Here is a 15,387-nt window from a genome sequence, read left to right on the forward strand (position 1 = left end):
AAGAAATCTATTATAATAAGGTTTCCTAGTTTAGATAACATCCTGGCCCATAAATTGAGCAGAAAGATAATATCCTATTAGGAGATACAACCCTGCTTTTGCAGAAGCACACAATGAAACCTGCAAAAATTACCCTGGGATTATTTTGAAACAAATTGCAGACATATTACTTAATCAATAAGGAGAGAATGGATTGGACGATGGCCAGACTGGACATAGGGGGAACAGTTAGTAACTATTAAGCACAGTAACATACAGTCGCTTGGTCTTTGATTCAAGGGTGATGGTACTGGAAATGAATGAAAATCAACATAATCAAGGGAAATTTGGGGAGAAAAATCAGCATGATGAAGTAATGGCTTGGTTTATGCACATTTCCACATCAACATTTGAAAGCCCTGGAGTAATGACCCTTAAATTTATCAAGGAATTTTCAGCATAAGACATTATAGTACATTATTGCACATTTACGAATTTTCATCAGTTCTTTGTCTGTTAAGCTGGCATTTACTTGGGGAAAAACTTAAGTAAAATTCAACTTGGGTTGAATTGAATTCAACCCAGCAAACTGGCACTTAGGGACTGTCCAAATTATCTGGCTTCATCACTATTGGCAAAACCTTCCAGAACCTAGGGACGGTTGATAAGGATGTTCGACAGACTTCCATGCTTCCGAGAACTGTTTTACCTACACCACAGTCACTGAGCAAAGAATGAACTATGAATATTTGTGGGGTTTACTAGTAACTGAAGTGCTTGAGAGTTGTGAGTTTTTAATTTTCTTTTTAATTTTACTACTAGATAGAGAGATAAGATTCAATGAAGAAAGCATGAATGATGCATTTATATCTCCATTGTACACTAGTAAGAAAAACACCACAAAAACTAACATTAATTGAGGGAGTACTGTGTACCAGGCATTGCTCTGATCTATGTATTAATGTCATTTAATTGCTCATAGAAATCCTGTGAAGTAGGACTGTTATCCCATTTTCCAGATAAGGAAATTGAGGCACAAAGAAATCAAGTAACTTTCTCAGGGTAACAAGTTTAGTATTTGGCTGACCTGGGATGCAGGCCCAGCTTTGGCAGTTAGATTGCAGAGTGAAAGTTCCTAACTGCTAGGCTATATCAGAACAAGTAGCTTTATGAGAAAGTGGTTCTACTGAGATTTGTTAAATCAAATGTAGGTAAATTGCTGATGCAAGTGAGATTGATAAAAATAGTCTAAAATCTTTTATTTGTAGGTATTGTGGTTAAAAAATAAAATTAGTGGCCAGCCCCAGTGGCCTAGTGGTTAAGTTTGCCACGCTCAGCTTTGGTGGCCCAAGTTCAGTTCCCAGGCATGGACCTACGCCACTTTGTCAGTGGCCATTCTGTGGTGGTGGCTCACTTACAAAATAGAGGAAGATCAGCACACACGTTAGCTCAGGGTGAATCTTCCTCAGCAAAAAAGAGGAAGATTGGCAACAGATGTTAGCTCAGGGCAAATCTTCCCTAGCAAAAGATAAAAAATAAATGAAAAAACAACATTAGGATTTTTTTGATGCAGTACGTACTTTCTTCTAAATGTATGTTCAGCAGAAGTGTGGAGAAATGTTGAGTCCTGTTTTCAAAGACAGAATTGATATCTTTGGTAAGATTTTCCTTGTTTATTTTTTTCTTTCACAACGGCATCTTTCATTTTGCTATCTTTCCGTTAATTTCAGCGTGCACGCTAGCCCAATGCTTTCAAAGACACCACATTAAGAATAACAGCAACTGCCTAGTTTTCCACAAATTGTTTTGGGCTTCATAAGCATCTTAGTAAGGGAAATATACTGTCTATGATAACGTCATGTACTCTGAATTGAGAATCACTATTTACTGCTTACAATTTACTTAACTTGAGTGAAAATTGTATGTAAATCAGATGTTTTATGGCAGATCAGATATTTCTAACAATTAGGAGGCATCATTGCAAACTAGCTATGGGAATTTCTGAGTTTGTCGTGACTCTAAGAACCTTTGATTCCAGAAGTACAAAGTTGCTTCCATGGCAATGGAGCTCCATGCAATTCTAAAATGCCTTCTAGAGTTTAAGGTCCAGTGGGCAGCGACTTTTCTTTTCATCTTGATGTCCTCAGGACATAACACCTGGTTGGCACCTGATAAATATTGAATAAAGGAGTGAATGAATGAATGAATGACATTTCAGCACTTTGTTCATTCATTATGCAACTGAAAATTAACATACTTTAGAAGTTAGAGTTTATGCTCGTTCTCTCATGGTTGAAGCACTAGGTGTTTTGAATTAAAATTGTCTTTTATTATTTTCTTTCTACATATAGGGATTATTTGTGTCTTTTAAAAAAAATATTTACATCATTCGGTGGAGTTTAAAATGTTCCAAATTCAGGGACATCTCCTATAATGTTATACAAGATATTTTAAACATTTTGAGATTTTAGCTCTCGATATTAATAAACATTTGATTATTGTAGAAATCACCTTTAAGTAACAGCTAAAGGAGACTTACTCTTCATTGTTCAGTTTCCTGGACACTGGGGACAGGTACATTTTCCTCAATAGGAGCCCCTTACCATCTTGTTTCAGGATCTTCAATAAAAGTATATTTTGTGCAAGCATACAATGTTGTTTCAGATTATATTTAACTGGATTTTATATTATGCTTATAGTTTTTTTGATCATACCCCCCAAAAGTTGGAAATATTGAAAACATCTCCTTCTATAAAGTTTATTCTCAAAACCTTGTACACGCAGGCTAATAAAATATCCTTCATCATAGTGTCTAGGCACTGCTGTGATGTGTGTGGTTTTGTAATAATCCCAACCATATTCTCTCTAATTGTGATTTTTCAGACCCCTGTGGCCTTTCCTATCCACTCAATTCCAACTGAGAGAGGAGCTACCATGGACCACAAGATGTCACTGTAGGTTTCCCAGCAACCTTTATATAAGACATGAATGACCCTTGAAACAAGAGTTAACTGTTAGATAACAATCACTCTATTTTCCCAACATACTCAGGTCAGACTTGCCCTCAGACCTCAGCTGCCCTCATTCCCCATCACTAGGCCAACAGATTTAGGTACTCATGTTAAAATGAAACAGAATGAAAAATAAAACGGAGCAAGAATGTGGCTCAGAGATGACTCTTAGAAGTTACCTGTGTGTGTGGCCTCTTAAAGAAACCCACAACAAGGCAGCCGCCAAGAACTGAATAATGGCCTGTTCCAGATGCGACTTTTCAAGGGTGGAAATTTGGCTCTCACAGGTAAAAGAGAGTCTAGCGTATTTTGGGGATGATTTAAGGTGAAGATTTTATCTTATACTTCATGAGTCCTTGGTAATGTAGAGAAAACAAACACTCTTTTTTGAAGATGGGAATGTTAAACTTTTTAAAAGACATTTAGAAGATAGAGAGATTACAGACTTTTGCCTAAAGAGAAAGTATTTAAGTGTCATACCAATTTTGGTGTCATTATAGAAGGCAGTTTACGAACTGAGCTGCTCTTTAGAAAATAAAAATTGCCAACCGTATTTGCTGATATATTGGAATTATTGTTTTTGTGTGATTTTGATATTGTAGTTATGATTACAAAGAGTCCTCATCTTTTAGAGACACAAACTGAAATATTTATGAGTGAAATGATATATTGAGATTTGCTTCAAAATAATCCTAGAAATGGAGGTGGGGAGAGAAAAGGGTGGGTTGTAGATGAAACGAGACTAGCCATGAGTTGATATCTGTTAAACTAGATGATAGATACCATGTATGTTTGAGATATTCCATAGTCGTAAGTGGGTAAAGTGCCAGCCGGGATACAAGCAGGAGTCTCTTCATCTTCATCTTCTTTTTCTGACAGTGCAGGAACTTCCTGACCTATGTCCCTAAACTCAGAAATATACCCTCAAAAATCTTTATCTGTGGATTACTCACTCATTAGTTCAGCTAAATACCACCTTTTGGAAGCAATGAGCACCTGAAGCTTGTGATTGGCTGTGCAAACTAAAAAAAGAGTTTACATTTGTGTCCCAAATTTAGCTTTTAAAACTGTAAAAAAGTGATCCAACTTTCTAGTTTTTCAGAATTCCTTGAAAAAGTTTCTTCGCTCCTAATGGTGCCTTGCATGATTATGTAGATTTCTGTCATAATCTCTCTTAGATTTCAACTTTCCATTTTGAAGCATCTAAAAGTATTAAGATTTCTCTCTTATAGAAGTGCCTCCATCTCTTTGATGATTTCCAGTGTCCTTCTTTGAAACTTTTCCAGCCTTAACATCGTTTTCACACTGGGGATGAATAACCAGACCTAACACAGGTCCCTGTGTTTTCAGACACAGTAACACGGGTTAAAATGGGAATAGAATAGCTCTTGGGAACAGAATTGCCATTTCATTTTCCATATCCTTCCTACAAGGTTTGAAATTTTATTTTACCCTTTGTAGGTGGTAATAGAATGCCATCTCCCATGCATAGTGTATCTTAGATGCCTTTTCCTGAGACATAATAGTTCAGAGCCCATTATCTTCTATAGAGTTGATTTGTATTGTTCTCCTTAATGTTTTATCTAGTACTGGTTTGCTTTAAAACCTCTGCCGACTCCCAGAGCCCAATATCCTGCAGTTTATCCAATCCACTTTTGTGTTTACACTGGGGAAGACGCTAGATTCTTCCATACATCTAGAGATCTCACAGTGCTTTCTTATTTATATAATCATAGATACACAGCATTTAAATGATTCTGTCCCAAATGCGTTCACTTCACTGTGCATTCTCTTTTATGAAATCATAAAGTTGAGCATACTCAAGTCATTCAATCTTTTGTTTCTTATTTTTTTTCTAGTAGATTAGCTGTAACAATTTCCTTCAGTTCCATGGAGTCATTTTTAAAAATTGCTTATGCTTTTGATACATTTAAAATTTTGGAAAGACATAATTATTATCACCTTAGTCCACCTGATTATTTATGTGAATTATTATATGTTTTCCTCAGGCCAGCACACAGCTCAGTTAACTAAGCATATGATTATAGTCAAAGCCAATGGTTTTTCTCCCCACTGCTCTGGAAATTTGTTTATTATCCCTCGTGAACTATAGAAAGCCCTTTTGAAGTATTCTTGGGAATTCCATATTGAAATTACTCTTCAAAGTAAATTTTTTTTTGAATGCCCGCTATTTGAGGTGCAGTGGCAGACCTGTGAAATAACAGATGTATGTCCTCAGTCCCTCCAATCAGAGCGCACAGCCTGGTGGAGGAGACAAACATGTGAACAGGTCCTCATAATACCAGGTCTCAAAAATTGTTTTAAGAATAAAAATTGTCCCATTTCTTATAATAAAGCATTCTATACTTATTTTACAATAACCAGAGAAAAGTCAAAAGCTTAAAATTGAAATTTCTTTTAAAAACAAAAAATAGTATTTACTTTTACTATGTGGCTTGTGTAGATCACCACACTCCCCCTCTGGGTACCAATTAGGGACAAAAAGCCAGTGGTCAGTGACAACTGGCACAGGAAGAAACACTGGATTGAATAGGACCCTCACTGGCCACACTTCAGACTTTTCCAACCACCTAGGAATGTGCCCCACACACAAATAGCCTCGGCTGAGCTGGCCCCATGCTCCAGTTTTATTGGGAATGTCTGGCCTCCTTTGTAGTAACTTAATATGCCCAGAGCTCATATACCACCTGCCCTTTGTATGTGAGTCACAGAACCTGAATCAAAAACTGTTCGAGCCCAAAAGAGCAATCTGATCTTAGCTCATATTACAGAAAAGGAAACTGAGGTATCATTAAACTCCTTGCCCAGGTCACATAGTTGGTGGGATTGGAAGTGAATTCAAGGTGAGGAAAAGATATTCTTGGCATTAATTAGTGAGAACGTTGAGGTAAATATTGGCAATGTAATATGGCAGCAAATATTAATAGGGAGTGCATGGGAAATCCTTTTTTTCATGAAATGTTTTTTCACATACCCAGCTTGTTATGTGAAGGCAATACCCCAATAATTGTTTTCTTCTGTATATAGCGATAGAAAGTAGAGCCTAAAAAATAGTGAAAAATACAGATACATAATAGAATCTGTGATCATTTTTTATCAAGACGGATCTCCTCTGTTCATGCTCTGTAACATGATCACCAGCTCAGTTAATCCCTGGAGTCCTATCCTGGGGCACTCACTGCTCTTGACTCACTCATGGAGGACGCACCTTGTTCAACCCTCCGTGCCAACAACAAATACCAGGCACAGGTTTGGTTTTTCCTTTCATCTCTCCAGCTACTCTTTTGTCTGCCTTTTAGGGTGAAAAATCTCAGCTGTACTTAAATTGACTGCTGACATCTTTTGGTCTCGAAATGACCTCCGGAAAAATCACAATAGTGAGTTGTGCCTATATAAATAAGAGGACTGTGATTTTGTAAGGAAGCCAATTCTAAACTTAGATCCTTACAAGATGAAAACATGAGCTCTCTACCAGCTGACCCTAATGCACATATGCTATTTATTTCCGAGGATGGAGGAGAAAGGCTAACTTGTCACTGATCACTACGGAGCTTTCTGGCTGCGACGTTCTCTCTGTAGCTTTTATCAAGGGCAATTTTACATTGCATAGCCTTGTAGCTAATTCAAATAGGCTTTCCAATTTTAAAGGTAGAGCTATTTCTACTCTGTTTCCGACTAGGAGAAGCAATTTTACACATTTTTACTTGCTGTATCACACAAGTCGTTAATTACTTCCGGCTGCAGCTGAGTCTCTGCTTTAAAAATAGAAAACGCTGCTGCATTTCTGGCCCATCCCCCACACCCACGCCGCACCTACCAGCCCCACTCCCAGTGTTTCCCAGTGTTAGAGTTCAATGTTGAGGCCATTCTCCAGTTAGCACACAGGAATCTTTGTAAAAGTTGAAGGGAAGGAAAAGGTAGTTAGAAATCCAGTCGCTGACATTTTTTCTGGCTAGAGCGCTTGCATTTATGACACCTGGTTGTCGCAGGCAGAAACATCAACCGCACCATGCCCGCAGATATTGCTGTTGAAAGGAACTGCATTACGCAGATCCTCACGAAAAGAAGGCTAGTGAGTGTAGAAGACTGTTCTTCTAAACGAAAAGCTAGCTGGGGTATTCTGACCAGTCAAGGTTAGTATAGCAGCCATTGCAAATCTGTTGGTGTTGGTGTCCTGAAATAAACTATATTGACCTGTTTTTGCAAATACTAACTTTAAACTGCGGGTGCTTTCCAGAATGCAGATTCTGAAATGGGAATGTATGGCATGGCAAAGGACTGCACTGTAGTTTCACTTTTTGGTGCATGGAAAATGCATCTGCGGACTCACTTTTATGACACCCTGGTCTCTGGGTTGTTTACCTCCCTGTGTCAGCAGGTGTTTCTGAGTAGGTATGGAAACAAGGAAAGACACTACCAAGCAGGAAAAGACTGTTTACAAGCAATTAAATATAGAAATTTTGAATCATTTCAACTGAACCAGAAAGTAGTTGGATGATGTAGGCGGGAAAATGAATAGAACAACTTCTTTAAAGTGCTCTGGCACCAAGTTATTAATTTTAATAATAGAAAAAAATAAAAGGTGGAAAGGAGAATGAGCACAGTACCAAAGAGGAGCTATGTAAGTAAATAATTTTTAAAAAGATTAATCTAAGTGTAAATTTTAGTAGAACGCCAATATGGCCAGTGACAGACTTAAGGTTGGAAATGCAGATTTAGATGTAAAAATGGCCCCTACTTCCAAAAAAAGTTGTATTTACTATGTAATAGTTGGAATCTGAAGAATATTGCTTATAAATTGTTATAAATTTTAAAAACATAAAAGGTGTAGTTTTAAATAGGATAAAATACTATCATTTTTTAAAAAGATTGAGAAAGCAACCTGATTCTTGCCCCCCACCCCAACACACATTTCCTTTTAATTACTTTTTAACAATACAATTTTCAATAAAGATTAAGGACAAATTTGCATGGATAAAAAATGGTTAGCTACAGAGAAGAGAAGACAACTTAACAATTCAACAAGTGTTTACTGAGTGCTTACTATGTGCAAGGCATTGTGCTAGATACTGGGAAGCAGTAACAGTCTCAGGGTCCCTACAGTCCAAGGGCAATGCAGGCAATTAGTGTAGAATAAAGAGCATTCTATCATTTCTTAAGTGAAGAGTAAATCACCTAAATCTGCACTTGACCACAAGTGTGAGCAACAGAACAGGGTTGGATGAAGTGGCAAAAAATTAAAAACGTAAGTAAATTAATTTGCCTGGATGGGTCTCACACATCCTCAATGAAGACAGACTGCAGAAGAAGTTGAAAATAAGTTTTGAAATTATGTTAAAAATCTAATTTTGTGTGAAGAAAATACAATTTTACACAATCATCTTTGACTTAGTTTAAATATATTGAAAATATAATGAGAGAAGTGTCCTATGTGTCAATAAAAAAGAACAAGTCTTAGCAAACTTTCATTAGATTTAGCTTCAAATTTTTCCAGCACTGTTAATGAGAATGTAAATAGGCCCAGTCTTGCTGGAGGTAATTTGATGACATATATCAAAATTTTAGGAATTTACCCTAAGCAGGTAATAAGACACATTCACAAAGATGAGAAATAATGTTGATTTCCCAAAACTAAAAGCTACCTCAATATCATTTAATGGGGGATTAGCTAAATATAAATAATGGTATATCTATAAAATGATGTATATATTATAAAATAGTCATTTAATAATGTTATAGAATTATATTTTGTGACATGGACCAATGACCATGTGCTATCCATATATGAAAACAAAGGTCAAAAGCAATATGAATAGTATGGTTGATTAAAAACTGTGTATTTAGAAAAAAGCTGAGAAGGATATACAACAGAATGTTTGTAATGGTTATATTTGGAAAATAGCATTATGATCTTTTGGGTGTTTTACAATTTATTTATTGTCCTATTTAATATACCACTTTTATAACTGGGTAAGGCAATACAGCTACTGTTGCTGTCTTGCTATGCTGTTGCTACTATTTCAAATATGCATATTATTATATGAAAATGTAGAAAGCAAAATTCCACAGTTCATTTTTAGGAGTAACTCTTCACTTGTTTAATTAGTTAGTTAGTTATAGTATTTATTATGGACCCATTATGAATTAACAGCCCGCTAAGTACACTACGAGTTCTGAGGTTGAAGAGAAATATTGTATCATAAAATTTTATTGAACATTCATAAGAACTGAGTTTGGTTCTTGGCTCTGTCAGTTATGGATTATAATGTGAGGCAAATCATCTGACCTCTGTGTTTGTCTGTTCGGGCTGCCATAACAAAATACCATAGAGGGGACAGCTTAAACAACAGAAATTCATTCTCTCACAGTTTTCTAGGCTGGGAAGTCCAAGATCAAGGCGCCAGCGTGGTCACATTCTCCTGAAGGCCCTCTTCCTGGTTCATTGCCAGCATCTTCTCACAGTCTCCTTGCATGGTGGAGAGACTAGGGATACACTTTTATAAGGCACTAATCCCATTCGAGAGAGCTCCACCCCTCACCTCCACCCACCTTTGAGAGGCTTATACAACTCCCAAGGACCCCGTCTCCTGTTAACATCACATTAGGAATTAGGATTTCAGCATAGGAATTTTAGGACACAATTCAGTCCATAGCACTCTGAATCTCAATACGGTGGAATTAATAATTGTGGTTTTGTTAAGGACATACGTTGTGTCAAACACTTTTGCAGGGCCCATTTAACCCTTACAACAGTGGGGAAAATTAGATATTTTTGTTGTTGTTGTTGTTGAAGAAGATTAGCCCTGAGCTAACATCTGTGCCATCTTCCTCTATTTTGTATGTGGGTCACTGCCACAGCATGACTGATGAGTGGTGTAGGTCCGCACCCGGGATCAGAACCTGAGAACCCAGGCCGCCAAAGTAGAGTGCACCAAACCTAATCACTATGCCATGGGGCCACCCTGAGAAAATTAGATGTTATTGCCTACACTTTATAAATTAGGAAACTGAGATTTATCAATTTAAGGAAACTGACAGAGTTGCAATAGCAAATACGTGATAGTCAGATGTCTAATCCAGATATACCTTCCTCCACAGCCTTTTTTTAACCCCCTACACAGTCCCACATGACCTCTCAGACAAAGTCCTTGTGAAGATCCACTTGATCATGTCTGAGAAAGCAGAAAAAGCCCACTGCAGAGCAGCACGAGTGAGACTCTGATTTAAGAAACTCTGAATTTGCAGACTGTATATGGGCAGCACAGGAGGTCACGTGACAGAAATGCTCACACGTAAAGGAGCCACGGATCACAGAGGAGAAGGAGCGCTTTTGTTGGCGTTATCAGAGCATTTCTTGGAGGAGGGAGGTTTCGAGCTGAGCTTTGCAAGAGGGGCAGGATGGAAATCAAGGAGAAACCATCCTAATCTAGAGAGAAAGAATCTTACTCTGCAAATTGACCTGATCAAAAATGACAACCTCCTTTAGTTTCCAAATTAAATCTGGCCTCAAGCTCCCATCCCCCAGGCTGCCTGGGAATTTCTTCTTTTTTAATAATATCTCCTCCCATCTTTTCCCTTAGACTTGTGCAAAGATGGGAGCTGAATGCTGGTGCATTAGAAGGGCACAGCTGGCCTTTAGTCCATAGGCTTCTTGCTGATGAAGCCACTGACCATCCTTTGAAAGAAAGTCCAGCAAATCTGCCACCTCCATGCCAAACTTAAAGCATACAACTCTGTCCTGAAGGTGGGAGTGTAAGAGCCTAGGGCCCATCTCACTCGTCCAGTCTTATCACCTCTTGGGGGCATGGCCATAGCGTGGACCTGGGTTCCTGCATGAAAAACCTCTTTCTAATGCTCTCTGCCTCTCCCACTCTCTATTCCTTTTGCTCCTCGTATCTCACACTTTCCTCCCATCTCTTTGTTCTTCCTTCTCTCCTCCTTTCTCTCTCACCCACCAGTGTACATTCCCCTCTCTAGGAGCCTGACTCCTCACTTAAGAGAAGTGATCTTCAAGCCACTTCTGCTGTTTGGACTTCCTATGCTCCCATAAACTGAGCAGGAAGAGCAAGAACCAAAATACCGATACACCTCAATAAACTACTCTGCAACATGAGAAGGAGAATTGAGCAGGGGGAAGATGCTATGAAAAAAGAAAGAAAAAGATTGTTTGGGGGGAACGTGTACAACAGTCTAGTTTAGCTTAAGCACGGGGTATGTAAAGGTAAGTAGTAGAAAATAAAACAAGAAAGGAAGATAGTTCTATATTGTAGATCACCTTTAATTCCAGGATAAGAATGTCAGACTATATTCCATGGGGAGCCATTAAAGTTTTTGAACCTGAGAGCAGCAAGATCCCAGAGTTGTTTTCAGGACAACCCCCCGTGCTGTTGTGCAGACTGGGAATGTATGCCCAGCGTAGGGCTTGGCTGCCCAAGGAAAGGGGAGCTTTTTCCAATTTTCTAAAAGGCACAGCATGGGCTAGCTGGAACTCTCGGTGTTTTGGAAGTTTAATTCAGTGGCAGTATTTGGCAAGAATGGTGAGATAGAGACTGGTGTCAGGAAAAATCATTTAGGAGGGTACGGTCCAAATTGAATTCAAACGGAAATAGACCATGCTTAATTCATCTCTGTGTATGTCTGGCATCTAGCAGGGTGAAAATTGCCTAGTAGATCACTGTAAATGTTTAATGAATGAATAAATGGTTAACAAATGTGAGGCGCAAGATTATTGTTTAAGGAAATACTCTAATGACTCGTCGACCGGAAAGACAAGAGGCTTGGCACAATTTAAGAACCAATGAATTCAGGAGTCAGAGCACCCAAGCTCTAAAGTGTCTCTACAACATCAGTCGACGAATATTATTGATATGCTAGATGTTGGGGACACAGCAACCGACAAACTATACCAAGTTCCGCTTTCTGAGATCTTACATTCTAGTGGGAGTAAATGCTAAGAAGAACAGCAGACCAGGGTAATGAGAGAGAATGATGGCGGAAGGACAGGGAGGGCTTCTTCATATACGATGGTCTAGGAAGGGCTCTGATAAGGTGATCTTTCAGGGGGCAGAGGAAGTCAGAGAGTAAGCCACGTGACGATCTCAGAAGGAAGCACTGCAGGTAGAGCGAAGAGAAGAGGATGTGGGGGTGTGAGGGAAAGCCAGTGAGGCTGAACCAGGAGGAGGGAGGAGGGAAGAGGTAGAACCTGGGGTCAGAGAGGAGCGTGGAGACACTGGCAGGTCATGACAGGTACTTTGGATTTTACTCTGGCTGAGATGGGAAGCCACCTGACTCTTTCTGACTTTAAAGGGATCATTCTGACTCCTGTGTTTAGGACAGACTGTTGGAAGAGCATGGGTGGAAACATACAGACCCATCAAGTGTCTTGTGTAATAAGTCAGGTGAAGGTAATGGTGGCTTGGACAATGGTAGCAGCAATGGAGGCTGTGAGATTACAGTCAAAGTCTTGGTTACATATGAATGGTAGAGGCAAAAGGATATACTGGCATTTTCCTGTGGGGTGAGGAATTATGGATTACACAAAGGTTTTGGCCTTGAAGCACCTGGATGAGCGGAGTTGCCATGTACCGATAGGGAGGAGATTTAGGAAGATCACAGTAAGAGTTCAGCTTTGGACATGTTAAGTTGGATTGCCTATTTAGATATCCAAGTGGAGAAGTGGAAGAGCCAGCCGGAAATACAAATCTTGATTTAGAGGAGAGAGCTGCTCTGGGTATGAATTCGGGGTAATCACCATGGGATTAATATTTCTATCAATGGACTAGAAGAGAGCCCCACAACAGCGAGTATAGGTAGATGCAAGGACTGAACTTGGGATGATGGAGATTCATGAAAAATAAAAGACTTAAAAGAAAAGCCTAGGCCAATAATAAATGTCTGCTTGCAAGGAAAACCATGAAATAGTCAATGTATATGAAGTCTCTGCAAAAATCATTGTGCTTAAATTTAAGACCATATTATTAGTGCCAGGTGACAGAGAGAATGGTAACACTGTTTAAACCAATAGAAGAGCAAAAAGAAATAGCTGGTTTTGAGAGAATAATGATGAGTTTGCTTTTAGAAATGTACTGAGGGGCTGGCCTGGTGGGGAAGCGATTAAGTTCGCACGTTCCGCTTCTCGGTGGCCAGGGGTTCACTGGTTCGAATCCCGGGTGTGGACATGGCACCACTTGGCACACCATGCTGTGGCAGGTGTCCCACATATAAAGTAGAGGAAGATGGGCACGGATGTTAGCTCAGGGCCAGTCTTCCTCAGCGAAAAGAGGAGGACTGGCAGTAGTTAGCTCAGGGCTAATCTTCCTCAAAAAAAAAAAAAAGAAAGAAAGAAATGTACTGAGATGTCAACAAAATATCTATGTGAATGTCCAGAAGTAAATTTTAAAATGTGGCATTAAAATCCATGGGAGAGGCCAAGTAAGGATGACAGATTGGAGAGTTACCTATAAGGAGACAATAATTTCCCTAAATTTTGAGTTATTCTATTTTTTGTTTCGAAGATGTAGTAAAAAGCTCATGGAGCAGATATATGGAAGTAAACATTTTAAATGGAGTTTGGATTGTACTGTCCTATATCAGTTGTGTTTAGGGCTATTCAAATGTACTTCACATTCACCACAACCCTGTGGTGTAGATGGAATTAGCCTTCTTTTTCCATTTGAGGTTCAAGAGGTTAAATAAGTACCCAAGTGATACATCTAGTATCTGTGCTGGAATTTGAACTCAGGTCCGTGTGAAAATGTCAAGCATAGCACCAGTGATCAAGAATGATTCCTTGGGATGATGGAGTAATCTCTCCCGAGAGCGTCACTATTTTCTGAAAAGGGTCTTAAAAACTCTTTCTTTCTTGGTTTTGGAGATTCACTGGGGAAATTGCTATCTTCTCTTAGTTGAAAATTTAGTCTTTTTTCTTAACATAAACCACAGCAGTGTTGTCACTTATCCATTGGATTTTTCTGTTCAGCTCCATACACTGTCTTCTTATGAGATAATGGAGGACTCTAGTCAGTGAACAAGAAACCAATGAGAGTGAGTTGCAGATCCAGACAATTCATTATACACACCTGAAGTTCCCCAGGTAAATCTGGTGCTTTCAGATCTGGACTAGCATTATTCTGAGGAAATTTTCAGAGAGGTGATAAGAATGGAAAGACAAGGTCAGTCTCAATCTTTGAAGATACTGGTTTTGGCAACACATGACTTCCCTCTTTATCAACCATGTCCTCAAGGATTTATGTGGCTCTTAATCTGATAAACAGAAAAATACACACTAAAGGTCAGTACACACCTGGTGATTTTGAGTTATTTTGTAAACTTGTGAGTAGGGATGGGCCAGATGTTGTTGAGCCTGAAGCTTATCCATATTTTGGAATCTTCTTTAAGAAAAATGACGTGAAATTAGATAGAGTCTTAGAAAGTGTCCGTGCAAGTTGGGGGTCCTGAACTTAAGTTTCACTGACTTCATGGTAAATCTACTTGCATTCTGAAGTAGATTGTTGATTCGATATTTTATGGCTAAGCAAGCTATAAAATGTATTAACATTTTGCAGTGAGATTCGTGTATGAAGCTATCATAGCCTCTCACCTCTTCTTACAGTTTGCTGTTTGAGAGAAGTGTCCTGCCTTGCCTAGTTTGAGACCACTGAGGAAAAGTGGGTGTGACCCAAACTCAGAAAGCCATCTGCACCTCTCCTAGGTTAGCTCTCGAAGGAATCTACATTCCACTCTGCCGAGGGAAATAAGATGGGGAGAAGGCAAAGACTTTCTAAAAACTAAAAGGGTTTCATCCTAGCCATGGGAGGAAATCCAATTGTAATACTTTTATTTCATTGCAGGGTACATACTGCAAGGAGAAAAACTAAGTTAGGATGAGCAATTTGTCAACTAAAGAGGAGCGATCAATAAGAAAAGGCAATTTTGAAAATAAATCAGCTTTTCAAAAGCCGCTTCTCTTTTTGGAGGTGAAAGGTCATACTACAAGGAGCCTAGGGCTCCTTAAAATGGCCGAATAGAACTAGCAAATGACAAGCGATTTTTTTTTTCATGCTGATAAAAAGAGAGATGAGTCGGATTTACCTCGACAGTGGCTGGCTTGAAGTGCCGTGGGGAGATGGTGACTTAGGTATGGTATAGACCCTTCTCGAACTGTATATGTCTAAACCGTGAATGTTTTTGCTCTGGCAATGTGATGTTTACAGAACAGGGCAGGCTCTCTCTCTGTAAATTATATAGCAGATGTCTGGGAACTCGTGTTGTTTCTAAATATAGTCGGTGACCTCCTGTGCAGCTACAGAGAGACCATAACAGTAGGCATTTGGATGGTGAAAGTTACAACATTTTGTAAAACAATTTTCACACTGAA

General features: G+C 38.9%; 1 protein-coding gene across 5 annotated transcripts in view; it reads left to right on the top strand.

The window, feature by feature from the left end:
- ASB5 (ankyrin repeat and SOCS box containing 5) overlaps window positions 1-15,387 on the top strand; it is a 65,133-nt gene that overhangs the window by 36,155 nt on the left and 13,591 nt on the right. The window contains exon 1 of one of the 5 annotated variants that reach the window (XM_005606413.4): window positions 2,959-3,277. The exons of 2 other annotated variants lie outside the window; for them this stretch is intronic. In XM_005606413.4, the coding sequence (XP_005606470.1) occupies window positions 3,241-3,277 (37 nt within the window). In that variant the 5' untranslated portion in view covers window positions 2,959-3,240. Of the gene's footprint in view, window positions 1-2,958; window positions 3,278-6,188; window positions 7,145-15,071; window positions 15,148-15,387 lie in introns of those variants that run through there. 2 more of the 5 variants (XM_005606412.4, XM_014736645.3) reach the window with 2 other exon arrangements.

This window comes from Equus caballus, chromosome 27 (assembly GCF_041296265.1).
Source record: "Equus caballus isolate H_3958 breed thoroughbred chromosome 27, TB-T2T, whole genome shotgun sequence".
Lineage (NCBI taxonomy): Eukaryota > Metazoa > Chordata > Mammalia > Perissodactyla > Equidae > Equus > Equus caballus.